The 19,712-nt window shown below is 41.3% G+C and overlaps 1 protein-coding gene across 8 annotated transcripts in view; it reads left to right on the forward strand.

Moving 5' to 3' along the window:
* Positions 1–19,712, forward strand: part of TTC7A (tetratricopeptide repeat domain 7A) — a 268,350-nt gene that overhangs the window by 122,518 nt on the left and 126,120 nt on the right. For all 8 annotated transcript variants that reach the window (XM_038395347.2, XM_038395348.2, XM_038395349.2 and 5 more), the window contains 2 exons: positions 1,465–1,537; positions 7,391–7,551. In XM_038395347.2, the coding sequence (XP_038251275.1) occupies positions 1,465–1,537; positions 7,391–7,551 (234 nt within the window). The remainder of the gene's footprint in view (positions 1–1,464; positions 1,538–7,390; positions 7,552–19,712) is intronic.

A 19,712-nucleotide genomic window follows, 5' to 3' on the forward strand; every position in this document is an offset into this window, starting at 1 on the left:
GCCTAATTCCATCGGTTTGATTTTTTTTTTAATGCCCTTTAAGGGGTTGCTGAGCAATAAAATAGAAGCTCTTCTTTCTTTCCCAAGCCATTTTCAGTCAGTGTTCACATACACCCCTGTGAACTTTACCCCTTTTTTAGCCTTTCCATCTATTGTTGAAGATTTTATAACTATGTAAAAATAAACAGGCAGCCCATCCTACCCCAGTAGTCAGGATCAGGGTTGGATTTGGTCTTTGGTAAAAGGATCAGTATGTTGCTTATACACACTGCAACATGATATATCCAATGTCAAATCCTAATCAGATGAATAATATCTTTGGTGTGGATCACGTTGGCCACAGGTTCAGAGAGAAGTTCTAAACAAGAAGAGATAAAGGGCTCTCTTTGTCCAAGTTAAACTAATTGATTCTAGAGCCATTAATTAAAATCATCAATGCAATTGCTTTTTTCTCATAAGCTATGGCTATAGCTTTGTGGTAACTGACATTGAAATAGTATGTGGTTTTTGTTTCTTGATTTAAGTAACTCTTAAATCTTAGTGAATGAATAGTTTGGCAGTGCTTAGCTGCCATGCTTGTCAGTCTTTCATTTCTCCCTCATACACTCTTCAACTGAACTTGCTTATGGTAGGGCAGCACAGGTGCAGAGTTCTCTCTTTGTGGCACACAGCCCAAAGAGTTAGAAAACATCTGTTTTGGTATGATCAGCCTTACCTGTTGTGTAAAGGTATTACTGTAAAAGAGCACAAGGAGATGAACTAGCTGTGTCGGCCGCAGTGGAGTCAGTAACAATTTTAAGAGTGTTATCTGAGTGACCCTTCAAAAATCCTGAAAGGAAACCCAAATGATGGGATTCTGATCTTGGGGCCTCTCAGGCTCCTGAAATACAAATAGTGGTAAAAATACTATCAGTGAATGCTTTTTATTTTCAGTATTAACCTCTCTCTGTAGAACTCTCATTAAAACATCCAGGAAGGGAGAAAGGGAGCTGCTGCTGTGTTTTAGTGTCCGTAATAGAAGGCAGTTAGTGTTACTTCAGTTGGCCTAAATCGCTTAAAACAGTGTCACAAAGGATGCAGGTCATGAATTAGAAGCTGCCGATTTGCACAGCCCTCTACTCCATCATAGTCAGATAGCTAAAGGCCCTGTCATAACTCATCTATCGCACACTCTCAGAATGGTGTTCTGCGAGTGTGTGAAGCTTAGCATCTGGCTGTATAAAATCCTGATGCGTGTTGTTTTTGTTGCTGTTCCTGCTTGCTGGTTTCATGAGCTTGGCACAGCTGGCAGAGCACTCACTTCTCTGTCTGGTTACTATCTGCTCTGCACTTGTGGGAGTAGAATTCTTCTTGGAATATGGTTTTATATATAAGTAATTTGTGGCTTCCTTCTGGCAGAGAAGATTATGAAAAGTACAATATGACACTCACTTCCCTTTTCTTATTGTTCATTTGTTTTTACAGAGCACATCAGTTGGCCCCTGAAGACCACCAAATCATCCTCTACGTCTCGTTGCAGCTGGCTCTTGTCAGACAGGTATGTGCAATGACTGGCAATTTCAGTACAGTCAGCCATTGAGTCACTAGAAGCTGGTGGAGTGACTCAACAGAATTAAACCAAACCCAATCAGAGTTATCGTTGTTTGTTTTTTTTCTTATTGAACAAGGTTGATACCAGGAAATCAAAATAAGTTCACATAAATGTAAGCAGAAAGTCCCCAGCATGGGGCTCATTGCAATCCTGTTGCCAAGCATGGTTATTCAAATTCATTCATCCATCTTTGTATCCCAAGGAGTGCCCTATAGGTCCTGCTTTAAGTATCTGGGAAGGGAAGAGCGAAGGTGAACTAGAGGTGTTTAATTCTTGTTCCTCAGGAACCAAGAAGTATCCTGCCCCCTGTCGTAGTCCCCTCCTACCCAAACACTATCTTGTTCCTGGTAAGGTACTATATTGCACCAATTCTCAGGTTATCCATATTAAGGACTTACTTATTCCATAATTCAGCATCTTTGGTCAAAATTTCCATGGGCTCTGGAAACCTCCAGGCAATAGGATTATTTTGCAGTCAAATATTACTGCAGGTCTCAGCTCAAGAAAACGATGCCGTGTTGAAGAAAACGCTTGTCTTTTTTCTTTTCAAAGCCAATACCTTTTATTTAAATAAGTCCTGTTTGTTAAGAACCTTCTTAGATAGATTTGAAAATTTGATAATCTTATATTCCTTCCTTAGCAGGCTTTCTTCTCACTGCAGATTACTTTCCGTAGTCTATATCACAGAGTCAAACAGTAAGATAGTGCTTACTTTCCCAAGCTAATTAGGTGAGCTGTTTGTTCATTAGGTTAAACTAATTGGTGCAAGTGTGGACACTCTTAATGTCACTTTTTTAACACTTTAATAATAAGAGCAGTGTGCTGCCAGGTTGAATACAATAGAAAGGATCATTAAAACAGCTGATTTGACTTTTTCATCAACTACTGTATGCCTGACAGTGCAGATTACTTAGGTCTTTCATTCAAACAATATCCAGCTACTCTTCTTTTGGTGATAGTTTTTGGCTATTCATTTAGGCAATCTGCTCTGCTTCTTCCTTAGTCCCTTTCAAGAATAAAAATGCTAAGAGAATATTGTAATAGATATTTTCAGTCACTACCCTTAAAAATAAAAATGAGATTTTCTTCGAAATAATCTCCTCCTCCCCCTTTTATTAACTCATCAGGTTTTAAGTTGTTTCCCTTTCTCTTTTCCAGGCGCTAGTCTTAATGTTGCTGTTCACCTCTCATTTCATCATCTCCCTCTCCTCTTGTTTTTTTTTTTTTCATTCAGTCTGTTATTCCCCCACCCACTTCCTTTATCTCGTTCCCCACCTGTAAGTTTCTCCTTGATATTCTACCACTTATCCCCGATCACTAGATGTGTGAACCCTATACCTCTGTTGTTAGTCTGGTCCTTGCTATGCTGCTCCAGTTCTTCTCCATCTAGCAGAGTATAAATCTTTAAAGCATGCTTGGAGCGAGTAGAGATACCTGAGACATCTTTATTTTTAGACTGCTGTAAAATATCCTGTTGTTCTTCTGCCAATTTAGTTAATGATAAACATTAGGTAATGCATTTTTAATATCCTTAATTATTTAAAGTATCTAACGTATTCTTTTTCTGATTAACTGCAGGATAAATTATCACACACACCCCTTTTTTTTAACCTCTGACCAGTTGTATTAACTACTGAATGTCACAAAACTTTCATTGGGGTGTAACAAAGCACTAAGAAATAAAGAGTCCAGTCCTGTGCAGTTGGCCATAAATGTCTATTGCTGAGAAAAATCTGATCTGTTGTTTTTATAGTTAGTTACTATTAATAATAATTCCTAGCTCTTATATAGCACTTTTCATCCATAGCTCTCAAACCCCTTTACAAGTGAGGTCAGTAGCATTATCCCCTTTTTATTGATTGGGAAACTGAGGCACAGAAAAGTAAATTACTTGCTCAATGCAACCCAGCAGGCCAGTGGCACAGTAAGGAATAGAACCAGGTCTTCTAAATCCTAATCCAGTGCTCTGTCCATTAGAGCACACTGCACTGAATAAGATACCTTAAATGCAGTTGAAAAATACAGGTCTCAAACTCCCATAGATTGCTGAAAATGTTCAGTTTGTTTTTTGTTGTAATGGAGCAAGACCACCAACTTAGCCAGTAAGGTGCTAAGGAAGTTGGAAAAACTCCCTAGCCTTAGAGGTCTCCCTGGATTATTTTCAGCAGTGTATGTTTCTGCTATGTGCTTAAAATCACTGTGGCAAACATCTGGGAAGGGAGAAGTAAAACAGAAAAAACTCAAACTTTCTTCCCTCACAAGAGCAAGAAATGAAAGTAAGGCAGGGGTGATTATAAGTGTTCCCCAGGGTGGGGATGGAACAGGACTGAATATCTTCAACCACCAAAGAGAATGGTGATATTATATTAGATATCCACGTTTGATTGTGGTCTTGTTTTTCTAAGGCCTGATTCCAAGACCACTGAATCAGCAGAAAGACTCCAGTTGACTTCAGTAGGTTTTGGATAGGGCCATGGGGCATATTTTGGAACATTTTTCAATAAAATTCATCTCAATTTAAAAATGCTCAGATCTATGAGGAGAGTTTTATTTTATCTCCCTCCTCCCCTCAAACTTGAAGTACCTGGCCAAGGCCAGTATTTGCAGGTGTTGGTTACTCCCAGGCAGGTCTCTTTTGGCAGTCAACCAAGAAAATTGACAAATGAGACTTCTAGTGCTCAACTGCAGCATGCTATTTGTGTTCCTCTTCCTGTTTCTGTGGTAACAGAGTTTTCATCAGCAAAAGCAAGGCAGAGTGAATATTTTAAAATGTCACTTTGAAAAGTCATCATTAAAAGTCTTGCCATGTTTTTGCCAGTCTGTTTCCATGGAAATAGAACCCCACTGAGGAGTTAGAACTCCTGTTAATTTTTGGTCCTGGTTCCCATGTTTTGTGCCAAGTACCAAGTAAATTTATGTCAGATCCGTAACAACCACAAACAGTATTCAGACCATTTTAAAACTTGCATTGAAGTTGTTTTGTTTGATTTGACCTTCCTTCCTGTGAAAAGAGGAGTGGAAAGGCAGCCAGAGGATTAGAGCACTCACTGATCAACTTCATCTGCTGGCTGCCAATGAAGACCTGACGTTTCAAGGGGTGATTTCCAGGAAGCATCTACACACTTCAAGAGTGTATATACTTAAATAAGGGAAAAGAGAATACAAAATAGTATGGAAAACATCTTTAAGCTATTTCTCCTACAGTCCTTTTTATTTTTTCCTCTTTTGAACATGTTTTCAGGGAGAACAGATTGGCTAAAAATTCCTGTGGTGTCTGCTGTGGTAGAGAAGAGACAGAACACAATTATAATATATAAGCAACTGGATCCTGGGTTTATAGAAATAAGCTTCTGATGCAGAAGCAATACGAAACTGTGGATAGTGGGGGGCACAATGGAAAGGTTCTGTGGAGGCACATGACTACCCCACGCATTGCCTCCACCTCCACCCCCGAAACTTGATATGTATGTAGACAACATACACGAGCAACTGCCTTCTGCTGTCTGTCCTGTAGCTGCACAGCCCCTGGCAGGACTTGCAGCCATCCCTTCCTACCTGAACGATCCTCAATCAATTTAGCAAGTGTTCAAAACAAGACCAACAAAAGGGGCAGTGCAGTTGGGATGCACAGTCCCCCATGCGCCACCAGGGTGGGATGGTGCTTGGGGTGGATCATTTCAGTTAACAGGAATTTCAGTTAATAGTGAAATTCCACATTGGAGAACTATCAGTCACTTTTTGTTGGAAGGGGAAATATGACACCCCCAAATTGCCTTCTCCTTGATAGGCACATTGGGGGCTGCTGCTGTTTCAGTGCTCAGCCTGCAGCCAGCCGCCTTGGTACTTCCTCCCTCCCCATACTGTATGGACACATGGTGAGTGCCACCTCCAGGGGGAGCTGCTGCCTATCGCTGCTGGGCATCCTAGCAAGAGGCATCCTGAGAAATCTAGGGTGATGTGTTACCCCATACACCCCCACACACGTCACCTGTGTTCTTATGAGACTTCTGGACATAGACAGACCTTGTAATTTGATTGTCTCTGCTAGCTCTCAGACTGACCAAAACAGGCTGAGTTTCATCACACAGTTTCTGTGTGTCCTGGCTTGGACTTCTGATAGCAATCAAATTACCATCCTGTGCAAATATACCAGCTTCCTGTGCAGTAAGAGCTAAATATGGGCCCAAGTCGTAACAATTTGGATCCTCGCTTTGCTAAATCTCTGGGTGTTTAGTATTTTGGTTCAAGGCTATTTCTAATGGGAAATTTTGCTAGCCAATGAAATTTCTCCTTTCTATAATCCCCATCCTATAGTATGAAATAATAGGCACTGTAAATACAAAAGATTTGCCAAATATTAGTGTTTCATTAATGACCTAGAACTCACAGTTGATACAGAAGTTGGCAGGACTGGGGTTGGTAATCTAAGGGGCCAGAAGTCATTGCATCTGAAATGTTGTACTGCCAAACTTGTAAGGATGTCAGTTTGCCCATGGAAAACTCAAAAAGCTATCTGCATGCATAAGTCAGGCTCACAATTAGCCAATTTTTGCCTACAAATGTGATGTAACTCATGTATATTTAAATCTTGTGGGTGCATTAACACAGTGGTTCTCAACCGTTTTTTACCTGGGGACCCCTAAACCTACATTTCTTGCACAACTCTGAGGGAAGAGCAAGTCTGCACATTTCTCTGGTTGCTATTGTACCTTATGACATGGAATCTATTTTCCAGGAATGATCTATGGAAGTTCTGACAACGCCAGCATGGTGGAATGTTAGGCAATCTTATCTGAGTAGAAAGTTTGCAAATAGGAAGAGAGAAGGAACTACAGTTCACGAAAAATGGGAATATAAGGAAAAGAATAGCGAAATTCCACATTGTCGGGCATATCCTCTAATGTTGTTTGTTTAGGCATTCATGAGTGAATGCTAATTCTGGGTGATTTAATCCCAAATCCTCACACCTTGGAAGATGATCTATATGGTGACAAAATTTCTCCATAAAACTTGCTACCAATAACCAAGAAACAAGATTTCTATTCAGAACTTCCTTCGTAAACAGACAGCATAAAGATAGGATGCCAGATCACATAGACTGGAAGTTGCATTTGCATTCATTATAGAACTTAAGATTTCCACCAGGTGGGAACTTGATTCTAATGATGTTCCTCTGTTGTATGTGTCAGGACTGCACTTTACCTTGCAGCTAACAGAGACATTTCTCCTTGCTGACATTGTTCTGAATCTTAAGCATATTTTACCCTTTGACTTTCATCATTCACATCTCACTTTCCTGGGCCAAATCATGAGTGGCCTTGTGCAGTGGTCATAAGACACAAAGTACATCAGAAATAATATATATGTTCACACCATGCAAAGAGACCCTGGCAGTTCCCCATGATTGAACATGGAAATGGGAATTGGTCATGTTAGGGTTATGGCTATTGGGTCTGTACACAGCATAAAACCAAAAAACCAAAGCAATAAGGGGAATATTGGGTCATGTCTACTACTCCCACCTCTCCTGAAACCTTGCAATAGCTGCTGCATGCCACCTACTACATACTAGGGCAAAAAAACTCCTTTTCTCATCCCCAGCCATTTTGTCATGCTTTCCTAGGCTGACAGTCCATTAATTTGGGCTGGCAGCTACATTTCTTGCAAAAGTCAGTTTTCCCATCACATTCCCAAGTAGGATGCTAAGATATCTAATGGTCATGAGTGTGTAACAAGTTTCATACCTTTGGGAAAGAGATCAGATATGTGACTCGTGGTAAAATATTTCTTGTTTTTCAGATTTCTGATGCTATAGAACACCTTCAGGAAGCACTGAAACTGTGCAAAGATGATATGAATTCACTTCATCTACTGGCTCTCCTTTTTTCAGCCCAAAAGCACTATCAACATGCACTCGATGTCATCAACATGGCTCTTGCTGAGTACCCAGAGAGCTTTAGGTAAGTGATGTTGCTTGTATGTATTGTCTAAAATGGTTTGGTATTTCCAGCTATGAGATCACATCTGCCTACTTTTCAGAGTAGCAGCCGTGTTAGTCTGTATTCGCAAAAAGAAAAGGAGTACTTGTGGCACCTTAGAGACTAACAAATTTATTAGAGCATAAGCTTTCGTGAGCTACAGCTCACTTCATCGGATGCATTGGTGGAAAAAACAGAGGAGAGATTTATATACACACACACAGAGAACATGAAACAATGGGTTTATCATACACACTGTAAGGAGAGTGATCACTTAAGATAAGCCATCACCCACAGCAGGGGGGGGAAAGGAGGAAAACCTTCCATGGTGACAAGCAGGTAGGCTAATTCCAGCAGTTAACAAGAATATCAGAGGAACAGTGGGGGGTGGGGGGGGGGGGGAGAAATACCATGGGGAAATAGTTTTACTTTGTGTAATGACTCATCCATTCCCAGTCTCTATTCAAGCCTAAGTTAATTGTATCCAGTTTGCAAATTAATTCCAATTCAGCAGTCTCTCATTGGAGTCTGTTTTTAAAGCTTTTTTGTTGAAGTATAGCCACTCTTAGGTCTGTGATCGAGTGACCAGAGAGATTGAAGTGTTCTCCGACTGGTTTTTGAATGTTATAATTCTTGACGTCTGATTTGTGTCCATTCATTCTTTTACGTAGAGACTGTCCAGTTTGGCCAATGTACATGGCAGAGGGGCATTGCTGGCACATGATGGCATATATCACATTGGTAGATGCGCAGGTGAACGAGCCTCTGATAGTGTGGCTGATGTGATTAGGCCCTATGATGGTATCCCCTGAATAGATATGTGGACAGAGTTGGCAACGGGCTTTGTTGCAAGGATAGGTTCCTGGGTTAGTGGTTCTGTTGTGTGGTGTGTGGTTGCTGGTGAGTATTTGCTTCAGATTGAGGGGCTGTCTGTAAGCAAGGACTGGTCTGTCTCCCAAGATCTGAGAGAGCGATGGCTCGTCCTTCAGGATAGGTTGTAGATCCTTGATGATGCGTTGGAGAGGTTTTAGTTGGGGGCTGAAGGTGATGGCTAGTGGCGTTCTGTTGTTTTCTTTGTTGGGCCTGTCCTGTAGTAGGTGACTTCTGGGTACTCTTCTGGCTCTGTCAATCTGTTTCTTCACTTCAGCAGGTGGGTATTGTAGTTGTAGGAATGCATGATAGAGATCTTGTAGGTGTTTGTCTCTGTCTGAGGGGTTGGAGCAAATGCGGTTATATCGTAGCGCTTGGCTGTAGACAATGGATCGAGTGGTATGATCTGGATGAAAGCTAGAGGCATGTAGGTAGGAATAGCGGTCAGTAGGTTTCCGATATAGGGTGGTGTTTATGTGACCATCGCTTATTAGCACCGTAGTGTCCAGGAAGTGGATCTCTTGTGTGGACTGGTCCAGGCTGAGGTTGATGGTGGGATGGAAATTGTTGAAATCATGGTGGAATTCCTCAAGAGCTTCTTTTCCATGGGTCCAGATGATGAAGATGTCATCAATGTAGCGCAAGTAGAGTAGGGGCATTAGGGGACGAGAGCTGAGGAAGCGTTGTTCTAAGTCAGCCATAAAAATGTTGGCATACTGTGGGGCCATGCGGGTACCCATCGCAGTGCCGCTGATTTGAAGGTATACATTGTCACCAAATGTGAAATAGTTATGGGTCAGGACAAAGTCACAAAGTTCTGCCACCAGGTTAGCCGTGACAGTATCGGGGATACTGTTCCTGACGGCTTGTAGTCCATCTTTGTGTGGAATGTTGGTGTAGAGGGCTTCTACATCCATAGTGGCTAGGATGGTGTTTTTAGGAAGATCACCAATGGACTGTAGTTTCCTCAGGAAATCGGTGGTGTCTCGAAGATAGCTGGGAGTGCTGGTAACGAAGGGCCTGAGGAGGGAGTCTACATAGCCAGACAATCCTGCTGTCAGGGTGCCAATGCCTGAGATGATGGGGCGTCCAGGATTTCCAGGTTTATGGATCTTGGGTACCAGATAGAATACCCCAGGTCGGGGCTCCAGGGGTGTGTCTGTGCGGATTTGTTCTTTTGCTTTTTCAGGGAGTTTCTTGAGCAAATGCTGTAGTTTCTTTTGGTAACTCTCAGTGGGATCAGAGGGTAATGGCTTGTAGAAAGTGGTGTTGGAGAGCTGCCTAGTAGCCTCTTGTTCATACTCCGACCTATTCATGATGACGACAGCACCTCCTTTGTCAGCCTTTTTGATTATGATGTCAGAGTTGTTTCTGAGGCTGTGGATGGCACTGTGTTCTGCATGGCTGAGGTTATGGGGTAAGCGATGCTGCTTTTCCACAATTTCAGCTCGTGCACGTCGGCGGAAGCAGTCTATGTAGAAATCCAGGCTGCTGTTTCGACCTTCAGGAGGAGTCCACCCAGAATCCTTCTTTTTGTAGTGTTGGCAGGAAGGTCTCTGTGGGTTAATATGTTGGTCAGAGGTGTGTTGGAAATATTCCTTGAGTCTGAGACGTCGAAAATAGGATTCTAGGTCACCACAGAACTGTATCATCATTCTTTCGTGTTTACATTCCCCTGATGAAGTAGCTTGAACTGTGAAAGGCTGACACATGGATAGAGTATCCCAGTTGTATCTGCTAGAAAAATAATATATCCCATTGAAGACTTGGATCATACACCAAAGCAGTCATATAGAAAGAAAACCTTCCATTTGGACTGTTCCTAAGTTTTCTAGAGGTTAAAAATACAGATTATATCCAGGAAGGCTTTATTGCTTTGTAAGTATTATCCAAAGAGTGAGACCAAATTGTAGTCTAGATCTTTAGTTGCAATTGACTTGAAGGAAAACTAGTGGTAGTTTTTCTTTTCTTTTTTAAACTACTGTTTGGGATGACTATGGAGTAATATGCAAAGTTAAACAAGAAGATTACAGGGTGGCATTTAAAAACACCTGAAAATATTTCCAAATTTTCATTGATATGAACTGGGCAGCTTTGTACTGCCTGGGAGCTAACTTTTTAATGATGAATCCAGTAGGAAACAATCTGGTGGCATGTATCAAGAAAGTAAGATCAAACCCTCATTAAGAGATACAGGATATCCCTGGAGCTCTGGATATGACAAGAAGTGTAAGTATTACCTCAGTATGCACACTAAACAAAAAGAATGAATAATACATAAAAAATAAAGGACTTACCTAACAAGAACTATGGAAATTTCCTGCCGTTTCCTCTGGCTATGCTCTGATTTTCCTACCTTGATGTATGTAATTAGGCTGAGTGTGTAGCTGCTTTCTGCTCTTCAATTTGATACTGAATTTTGTCATATACATAGAACATTTTAAAAAAATAATCATTAGTAAGGTATTTATCATTATCCTGGGCATACCTGGCTAGAAGTATGGAATGGAACAGCCCCACTAACCCTTTTAGGGAGTCCTGGACCTGTGAAAAGGTCAAGGTGAGGACTTAAGGGGTGATAGAATACTCCATATGTTTTGGCGGGGGAGGAGGGGCTTATGTTTGAGGCCTACAAATTCTGGGCCCCATGCTTTCTTCCTCCTGTGCCAAAAGGGCTCTTACCAGGTGTGAAAACACAGCTGTGTTCACAACAGTTTTGAATTAAATGCATCAAGTACTGGGTGCCCCAATATTTGCTCAGCTCTATCAAGTAATTGCTGGCGGAAGCATATTGGGAACTGTAGCTCATTCCACCTCTACATTCTTTCTGAAATTACATATCAAAGCAACTATCAATTTAAATATTTTTGGTTTAATTTTTTTTTTGTCTATACAGAAATAGTTACTGTGTACTTAATGCAAATATCTAAGCAGGCCAGGAAGCATCTAATGTATATCTTGAAGACTAACAACAAGAAGGAAGTATGTTTTGCATGGAAAATTATTTGTATTGCAGCAGCCATGTGACTGTTCTTCTGACATAAAGGATAATAATAAAGTGATTTGGGGCTTACCACAGCTAGCCTTCAACATATGAAATACTGTACTAAATGAGAGGTGGTTTGGTGGCAGCAAATGCCCTTGGCTTCCCCACCACTACATTAATTTTATTAAGAACCTCTCTTGTAATCCTCTGGTGAGATTTTTTTTGCTGGTCTGGTCCAGACTATAATTGAGGGAATAGCTACTCTATATTATTTAGGTTTCAGAGTAGCAGCCGTGTTAGTCTGTATTCGCAAAAAGAAAAGGAGTACTTGTGGCACCTTAGAGACTAACAAATTTATTAGAGCATAAGCTTTCGTGAGCTACAGCTCACTTCATCGGATGCATCCGATGCATCGGATGCTGTAGCTCACGAAAGCTTATGCTCTAATAAATTTGTTAGTCTCTAAGGTGCCACAAGTACTCCTTTTCTTTATATTATTTAGGTAATTTCATTCCTGGGATGTTATTTCTTACTACAGAGGAGGTGACATAAAAGAGGTGTTTGCAGATGCAAAGTCAGATATGCTTCATTGGTTTGATTTTTTTGATACATATTGTGTATGGAAAACTGAAAATTCATGACTGGTCTGGGCAATACTATTGTGGGTGTTGGTTGTCAGCTGTGTTCATACTGCTGAATACAGTAGGTAGAAGTATTCCTTTGGTTCTAGACCACCACAGTGACTGAGGTGTGATCTACACTTAACACACATATTGGCATAGATATATCTGTCAAGGGAGTGAAAAAATCATGCTTCCTAGCTACGTAGCTGTGCTGGCTTAGGGAAGTTTTTACAAACTGGCTCATTATAGTGGCATGTTCTCAACATAGCAGTTGTAAGTGACCCTCAGATTGTTTGTTTGTTTTTTCAATGTATTAACTACATAGCTGGCAATAGAGTAACAAAAGTAAGTTTTCATACATGGAAAGATATAACTGTACTGTACATATAGTGTGAAATATATCATGCTTGTGAAATACACTTGAGAGAGACAAACTAATTTCTATGTGGATATAGTTTTGAATATTTTCTCCTCATCCTAACTGTACACATTTGGCTGTTGGTGAAAATCAGAATACGCAAGGCCTTCATGTTGGATCATCCTGTTATGCCCCCCACAGGCTGGCTAATTAGGATTAATTATTATTTTAATAAAATTAACTTTAAAAAAATTGACATTGTCATTAACCATCAGTATATTCTGAAAATAGTATGAATGATTTGTTATGTCACTTATATACAGGGGAAAAAAACTATTTAAAAGAATACTGTTAATTTAAAATATGCATTAAGCCAGTCTCCTTACTTACGATGCTAATAATACAGGTTATTTAAATCTGAAAGAATTATAAAAATACTATGTGCTTTTTAAGGTTTTTGATGCATTTTCCCACTTTTGGCATTTCTCTTGGCTTAGACAATTATTTCAATGAGGATGATGATTTAGTTTTTTTGTTATGATTTAGTTTTTACAGAAGTCCTAAGATTGAACCCTAATACAAAGCAGCATTTTTGTACTGTAAATACATATAGTGTAATAGTTTCTGTTTAGTGCTATAATAAATCAACATTAAGTTGCCCTGTATAGTTAAAGTAGGGCCAGCCTTAGGGAAAATGGTACCCTGGGCAAACTTGTATTTTGGTACCCCCCCACCCCATCATCCATGACCCCCGTGGGCTCCCTGGACTTCCCCCACCCCATCACCTCTGGGCCCTGCTGGCTTCCCCAGTGTTTAATTTGTATTGAAAGAGATGTCGGTGCTCAGCCTTGGCACAAATTAAGCACTGGCGGGGCGGCCAGATACTGGCGGGTGCTGGCAGGGTCCCCAGCTCTCAAGGCAATGCCACCGCCAACAGCAGCACGAAAGTAAGGGTGATATGGTATATGATGTATTGCCACCCTTACTTCTGCGCTGCTACTGTGGCTTGTGGTGCCTGGTGCTCAGCATGTGGCTCAAGGCAGACTTCGTGCTGTCACACAGGAGCTACATCTTGCCAGAGCCCACAGCCCTTGTGCAGCCCTCTGGGCACTCCTGGCTCACCGGGGCACCATTTCAGATTTCGAGGAGTGGGAAGAAACTTTAACTGTGATTCCAGGGACTACTTAGGCACATGAAAACTCTAGGGTTTTTTGCAGATAAAAATGTAGGAATTAGCTGACGGGACCATTGTATCTAATTGTTATATAAAGAAAGAAAAAAAATATATATATAAACTCCAATTAAAGCCACGTTTAAAGTTTATATGTAAATTTAGAACAATCAGGAGATAATACAGCAAGATATTCCCAATCTCAAGCCTTGAGGTATCTGTTCTGAAGCTTTAACACAGATATCAGAAACATGAGTTTGATACTTTGTACACTGTCTTTAGTAGAGGTAAATAAAAATAAATAAAATCTGCTTACTTCTCTAACAGAGACACTCTGTGTTATTGCCATTATCTACTCTATTTTGGTCAATTGTTTTTCACTCCACTAAAAACATACTTAATTTTAACATATGTGATTAAGGTTTTTTTTCTCTTTTATTAAGAAAGGAAATTTATTTTTCTAATTATTTTGGCATTTATGTTTACTGATCACAATCATGTATGTGACTCACTACTCCATCATTTGCTATTGGTGTCTTAGTTGGAACTGCATTTATTTTCATTCAAAATTTAATTTATTTTACAGTTATAACTAAAAATGGAATTTGAAAACCTTTATCTGCCCAGTGTCTAAAGTTTTATGTTTTTTAGCTAATGTGTTTTAAACTCCTTGCATAATCACAGGTTTCAGAGTAGCAGCCGTGTTAGTCTGTATTCGCAAAAAGAAAAGGAGTACTTGTGGCACCTTAGAGACTAACAAATTTATTAGAGCATAAGCTTTCGTGAGCTACAGCTCACTTCATCCGATGAAGTGAGCTGTAGCTCACGAAAGCTTATGCTCTAATAAATTTGTTAGTCTCTAAGGTGCCACAAGTACTCCTTTTCTTTTTGTGTTTTAAACTGGCATTGCTAAGGTTAGTACAAGCTAAAGATACATTCTAGAAGTATACTATTAATTGATTGTATCACTTTAAATAATGAATGACAAAGCATAATATGATAAAAGTAATAATGATAATTACTCCAGCCAGGACAAGTTAGGCATTTTAGAACTACTACTCAAAGAATTAAATTTAAACACAAGAGAAATAAAATTATGAAATGCATAGACGAGTCAAAAAACTAAAATAACACTCTGAACAAATAAAATTACAGAGAATATATGTATATTTCAAGAAGTAACAACAACAGCAAAATACAAGTATGTGTTGGGGGGTGAGCGTGAAAGATACAGTGTGAGACTGTGTGTGTGTGTGTGTGTGTGTGTGTGTGTGTGTGTGTGTGTGTGTGTGTGTGTGTGTGTGTGTGTGAGAGAGAGAGAGAAACTGTGTATATGTGTATCAGGGCATGTCTACACTTACCTCCGAGTGATCGATTCAGTGGGGGTCAATTTATCACGTTGACTGAAGCTGTGATAAATCGACTGCCGAGTGCTCTCCCGTCGAGTCTGGTACTCCACCGGAGTGAGAAGCATAGGCGGAGTCGACAGGGGAGCATCAGCAGTCGACCTACCGCAGCGAAGACACCACGGTAAGTAGATCTAAGTACATGACTTCAGCTACGTTATTTACATAGCTGAAGTTGCGTAACTTATATCGATCCCCCACGCTAGTGTAAACCAGGCCTCAGAGACTGTGTGTGTGTGTGTGTGTGTGTGTGTGTGTACTGGGGGAGTTTGTGACAGACAGCACGCTGTCCCTTTAAGCACAGCAGCACTTACCAGTCTGAAGGCTCATTCAGACTGCAGCAGCTTCCAGCAGCTCCTCCATCTCACTTCTGAGCCCTGTCCCCGCAAGGGTTACCAACTTTGTTTGGATGAATTCCTGGAGGTTTCACTGCATGACATTATCTTTAATTAAGGATTAATCTTTAAATCCTGGAGCCTCCATGACAATCCTGGAGGGCTGACAACCCTATTTCTATCTCCTCTCCCGCTCTGCAGGGATGGAGTACATGGGTAGGGGATGGGAGACATTCTGACACCAGTGGGCCTCCCCCCCATGCTCTGCACAGCAAACAGGAGGCTGCTGGGAGCTGCTGGCCAGGGGTGGCTCCAAGGCAGGGGACAGGAGCAATGTGGCTGTAGATGGCAGCAGAGCAGCGGGGGAGGAGCACACCTGCTTCGCAGATGCCCTGTTTATAACTGTGCCCCAGGACTTTCACCCCACTTGCCCCTACCTAAGACTGGCCCTGTAATTCATATTTTGTTCCAGTCTTCCACAGCGTGAACCTGAATGATGTAGACTTCCTGTCTAGCTGTCCTTCTCATTGGTTTTGAATCAAGCAATCATGGTTTAACTGAAATCAATAATGTTCAAATGATGTGATAGTTAAAGGAAGTGTTGCAAATTTCTCTGTGTCCATATAGCTGGATTATACTGCATGACCCCACTTCTTGGAAAACACCCCCATTTCTACCTTTTTGAATGTCTGAGTTACTGGCTTGAGTCTCTGTTTTGATTTCAAGTAATTTTTATATGGGCATTACACAGCATAAATTTAGTTCAGGGGCCCATTTGGGAGGAGGCATACCTGGTTTTTCAAAACATGTCAGGTTTTTCCCCCCCAAAGTGGAGAGGGGGGCAGAATGGGTGAGCTCATGTTACTTCACGTTACTTGGCATCCAGATTCACCCTCAAGTTCTTGTTGAGCTGGTGTGCTATCATGTGTCAGTGGTACTCGGGAGGGGATGGATTGCAATTCCTATGCAGCCACTGGAGCAGGCTTCAAATATAATCAATTTTATAAAAAGAAGTTAAAAATTGCCCAGGGATGACACCTACAGCAGAGGCTTATTTCCTTGGTATAGTGTAAAAGAAAGAGTACATCCACATCATTCTCCCAGATCTTAGCTAGAGTGTTTGCTATGTTTTGGATCTCAACTGTGGACTGAAATATACTTTTTAAATAAAATACAAGTTCTCAGCTGCTTCCTCCTGAGTGGATGGATGGTGCAGTAGGCCACCAGAGGCCTTTGGGGAAGGACAGTACTTCTTGATGCCTGGTTAGACATAGTAGTAGTGATGTAGGCTCCCCAAATTACAAAGGATTTCCCTCTCCCCCCCCCCTTCTTTTAATTTCAAAATCCAGGGACAGACCTTATCAAATTGGGACAATTATTAACCATAGTAATACTATACATAGAGGCAATTTATTTGAGTGGAGGTACAGAAATTCCTATAAGAACATAAGAATGGCCATACTGGGTCAGACCATCTCCTAAGGGAATGTCAGTAGCTTGGCTTCTAATATTTTGTATTCATATCTTATAGATTCTCCTTTGGAATCCCACTGTGTCTGTGAGGTTTGTTTGGTTTCCCCCTCTCCCCCACAAATGCATTGTGTTTAACGTTTAGTGATGTGAACTGTACTGATTATTAATAAGCTGGTCAACAATGCAGCCTTTGCAGAGATTTACAGTAGCAGTAATTGGCTACATTATTATTTTCTTCTTGGTCAGTAAAATGTCTTCACATCTCTTTGGATAGTCAAACCTGAGCTGTCAGAATAAATTCTGACTTATTTCGGGGAGTTTGGAAAGGACTGTTATATTTTGAACAGGCTAAATGTGAATTTTATTTTTGTATACCCAACTCCAAGTTCCCTAGAGTCCTGTCTTATGCAGTTAATTTGCTGTCAGTGCCTTCCCACCTGAAGGTGAAATGCAGCTATTCTATTCCTACTGGCTTGCTTTAGTTCACTGTTTATTTTCAGTGTATTCAGTGGGGTAATTCTTTCCTGCCCGCCTCCTGTTAAGTGTCATTTTGTTTTGAACAACTGCAAGGTGAATTGTGTTCTGCTTTATATTCAGATGGAATGTTTAGGAGCCCTGACCAGTTCTGCTGGGTGCCAGAATGGGTTGAAAAGTAATATGTGCCTATTGATTGGGGCGCATGTGCAGAATGCTCGCTTGAAGCTCAGTGACTTGGCTGTAGAACAGAAATGTACACAGAGAGTGCTGTTGTGCTTGCCAAAGAGGGTCTTGTGCTCGTGAGTGAGGCCACTTGAGTCATTCTGCTAGGCATTTCCTCAGCCCCCAAAGATGGAGGAGAGAGCTGGATAATGAAGGGCAGAAGGAACATCTATGAGCAACCTCCTGCCCCAAAGTGGAGAAGAGAGTTGGGAAGCATGGTGGCATATTTTGGAGCAGGGTCAGCAGGACATTTAGTTAAATCAATCCTAAATGCTGAATGCCTTGCTCCTGTTGGTCACCCTCTCTCTATTCCCTGCAGCAGATCAAAGCATCACTGGGACAGAGGAGGTTGGATGTCCCCTTACCTTCCTGGCCTTTGCTCCCCAGATTGGGGTGGGCAAATTGCTTGCTCAAAGGGAAGATTGAGTGAGGGGAGAAAGGAATCAAAGAACCACCAGGATGGAGGTAGAGCTGGGAAGCATAGGCCTTGTGGAGGCTGTGGCTGAAGCAGAGAGTTTCATATCCAGGGCAGGTTTCATTGTAAACCGACCCTATGAGTTCCCCTGTAGTACCACTCTTATCCCCATCACTCTATACGTGAGGCAGATTTCTTCCCTAGTTCCCTACGCTGTCACACCCACTCTCAAAAATATGAGGGAAAATCTGTATTTCCTAGAGCTATCCTCCAACTGTGTGTGTGTGTGTGTGTGTGTGTCCAGTACTACCTTGATTTTTTTTGGAGGGGCAGTGTGGCAGGCATGTGGGTTACACAGGTAGCTCCCACCTCTTCCTTGGACTCCAGGCTGCTGTGTTTTGCAGAAGCAGCAGTTGTTTTCAGGCTTCATCCTGATGCTGATGTATGAACATGTCTACCCCACAGTCATTGGAGTTAAATACAAATGAACAAAACCCAAAGGCAGAGGTTCTGTCTTTTGCTTCCAAGGGCATGCAGCTCAGAAGGTGCAGTCTGAGGAGGGGTGAGGACAAAGGCAGTTTTAATCTACCTTTGTACCAGTCCAATACTGGCTTCTCCAAGGGCTAGTGTAGCCCCGGCACATGCTAGCAGCTAAAAGCGGATCTAATTTAGGGCACCTCCTGACCCCTCAGACTGCTCTACTTGTACACTCACAGAACCAGAAAATCCCCATAGCTATCGCTTCCTGCCTCTGCCTCAGCATGACCCCTTTGCCAATTGCCAGCTCTTAGGAGAGAGCCTATATTGCGCAGCCTACAGCTGTTGTGTGCAGTGCCTGACTGCCTCCACCAGTGCCTCCACCATCCAGCTGTGGACTTTTCTAGCCCCTGTCCACTACTGCTGAAGGAGAGGGAGAAAAGAATCTCCAAAAGTGTTTCAAACAGTATGACTACACATTCCTCCCCATTTCATTCTCTTCTGATGCCATCAGTTCATTTGTAGCCAGAGTCTTCTCAGACAGGTGAGACCTACATTTCTAACATAAAACACAACTAGGAAACAACTTTTTTTTTTTCCCTTCCGGACAAAGCCCTTTAGACTTTCTTTATATATCCATAAAAAACAAAAAAGGGCACAAGCCTGATTTTTTTTTCCTTTGCAGGCTACCTTTCAAGAAGAAGGGGCATAGGAGGGTTTGAAAAGACGAGTGTCAGTCTCCAGCACTTGCAAGCTCTGCTGACTTTCAAAATATTGCATATTAATCATGCAGATTCCATAATCTGAAATGTTTAACCAGACTCCACTGATATCCTTAGGCTACCTGAATCCAGCTGTCAGAGGAGGAGGAGGATGTTCCCTTTTACCACATGAACCTGGGTTTTCTGAAACATTTGAAGTTTCCAGACCATTTTGGAGCAGATCATGGTGAATTAAGCATTTGTATACAGACTTGGGGACTTATTTTTAGAGTTGCTGAGCTCCCACAACTTCATTTGAAGGCAATGGGAGGTATGGTTACTGGTTATGTCTAAAAAACCAGATCTTTAATTATGTAAGTATGCAGATAACACATTTAGCAAATGATTCTTCAGTGCAAAGTGCGTACATGATTTTCCAGTGTTCATAACTTGGTCAAACCAAATCCATTTTCTTCCAGACCAGGACTGTGCACTGATTCTTATTGAGGGCTATTTCGATATCCATTTGCAACTTTCAAACAGCTATTCCTGCTCAAAAGAAGTTGCAAGAGTATTTTCCTAATTGAAAAAAGGGAAAGGGGGAATTTTTTTTTTTTTTTTTTTTTTTT

Source organism: Dermochelys coriacea, chromosome 3, assembly GCF_009764565.3.
Source record: "Dermochelys coriacea isolate rDerCor1 chromosome 3, rDerCor1.pri.v4, whole genome shotgun sequence".
NCBI classification, from domain to species: Eukaryota; Metazoa; Chordata; order Testudines; family Dermochelyidae; genus Dermochelys; species Dermochelys coriacea.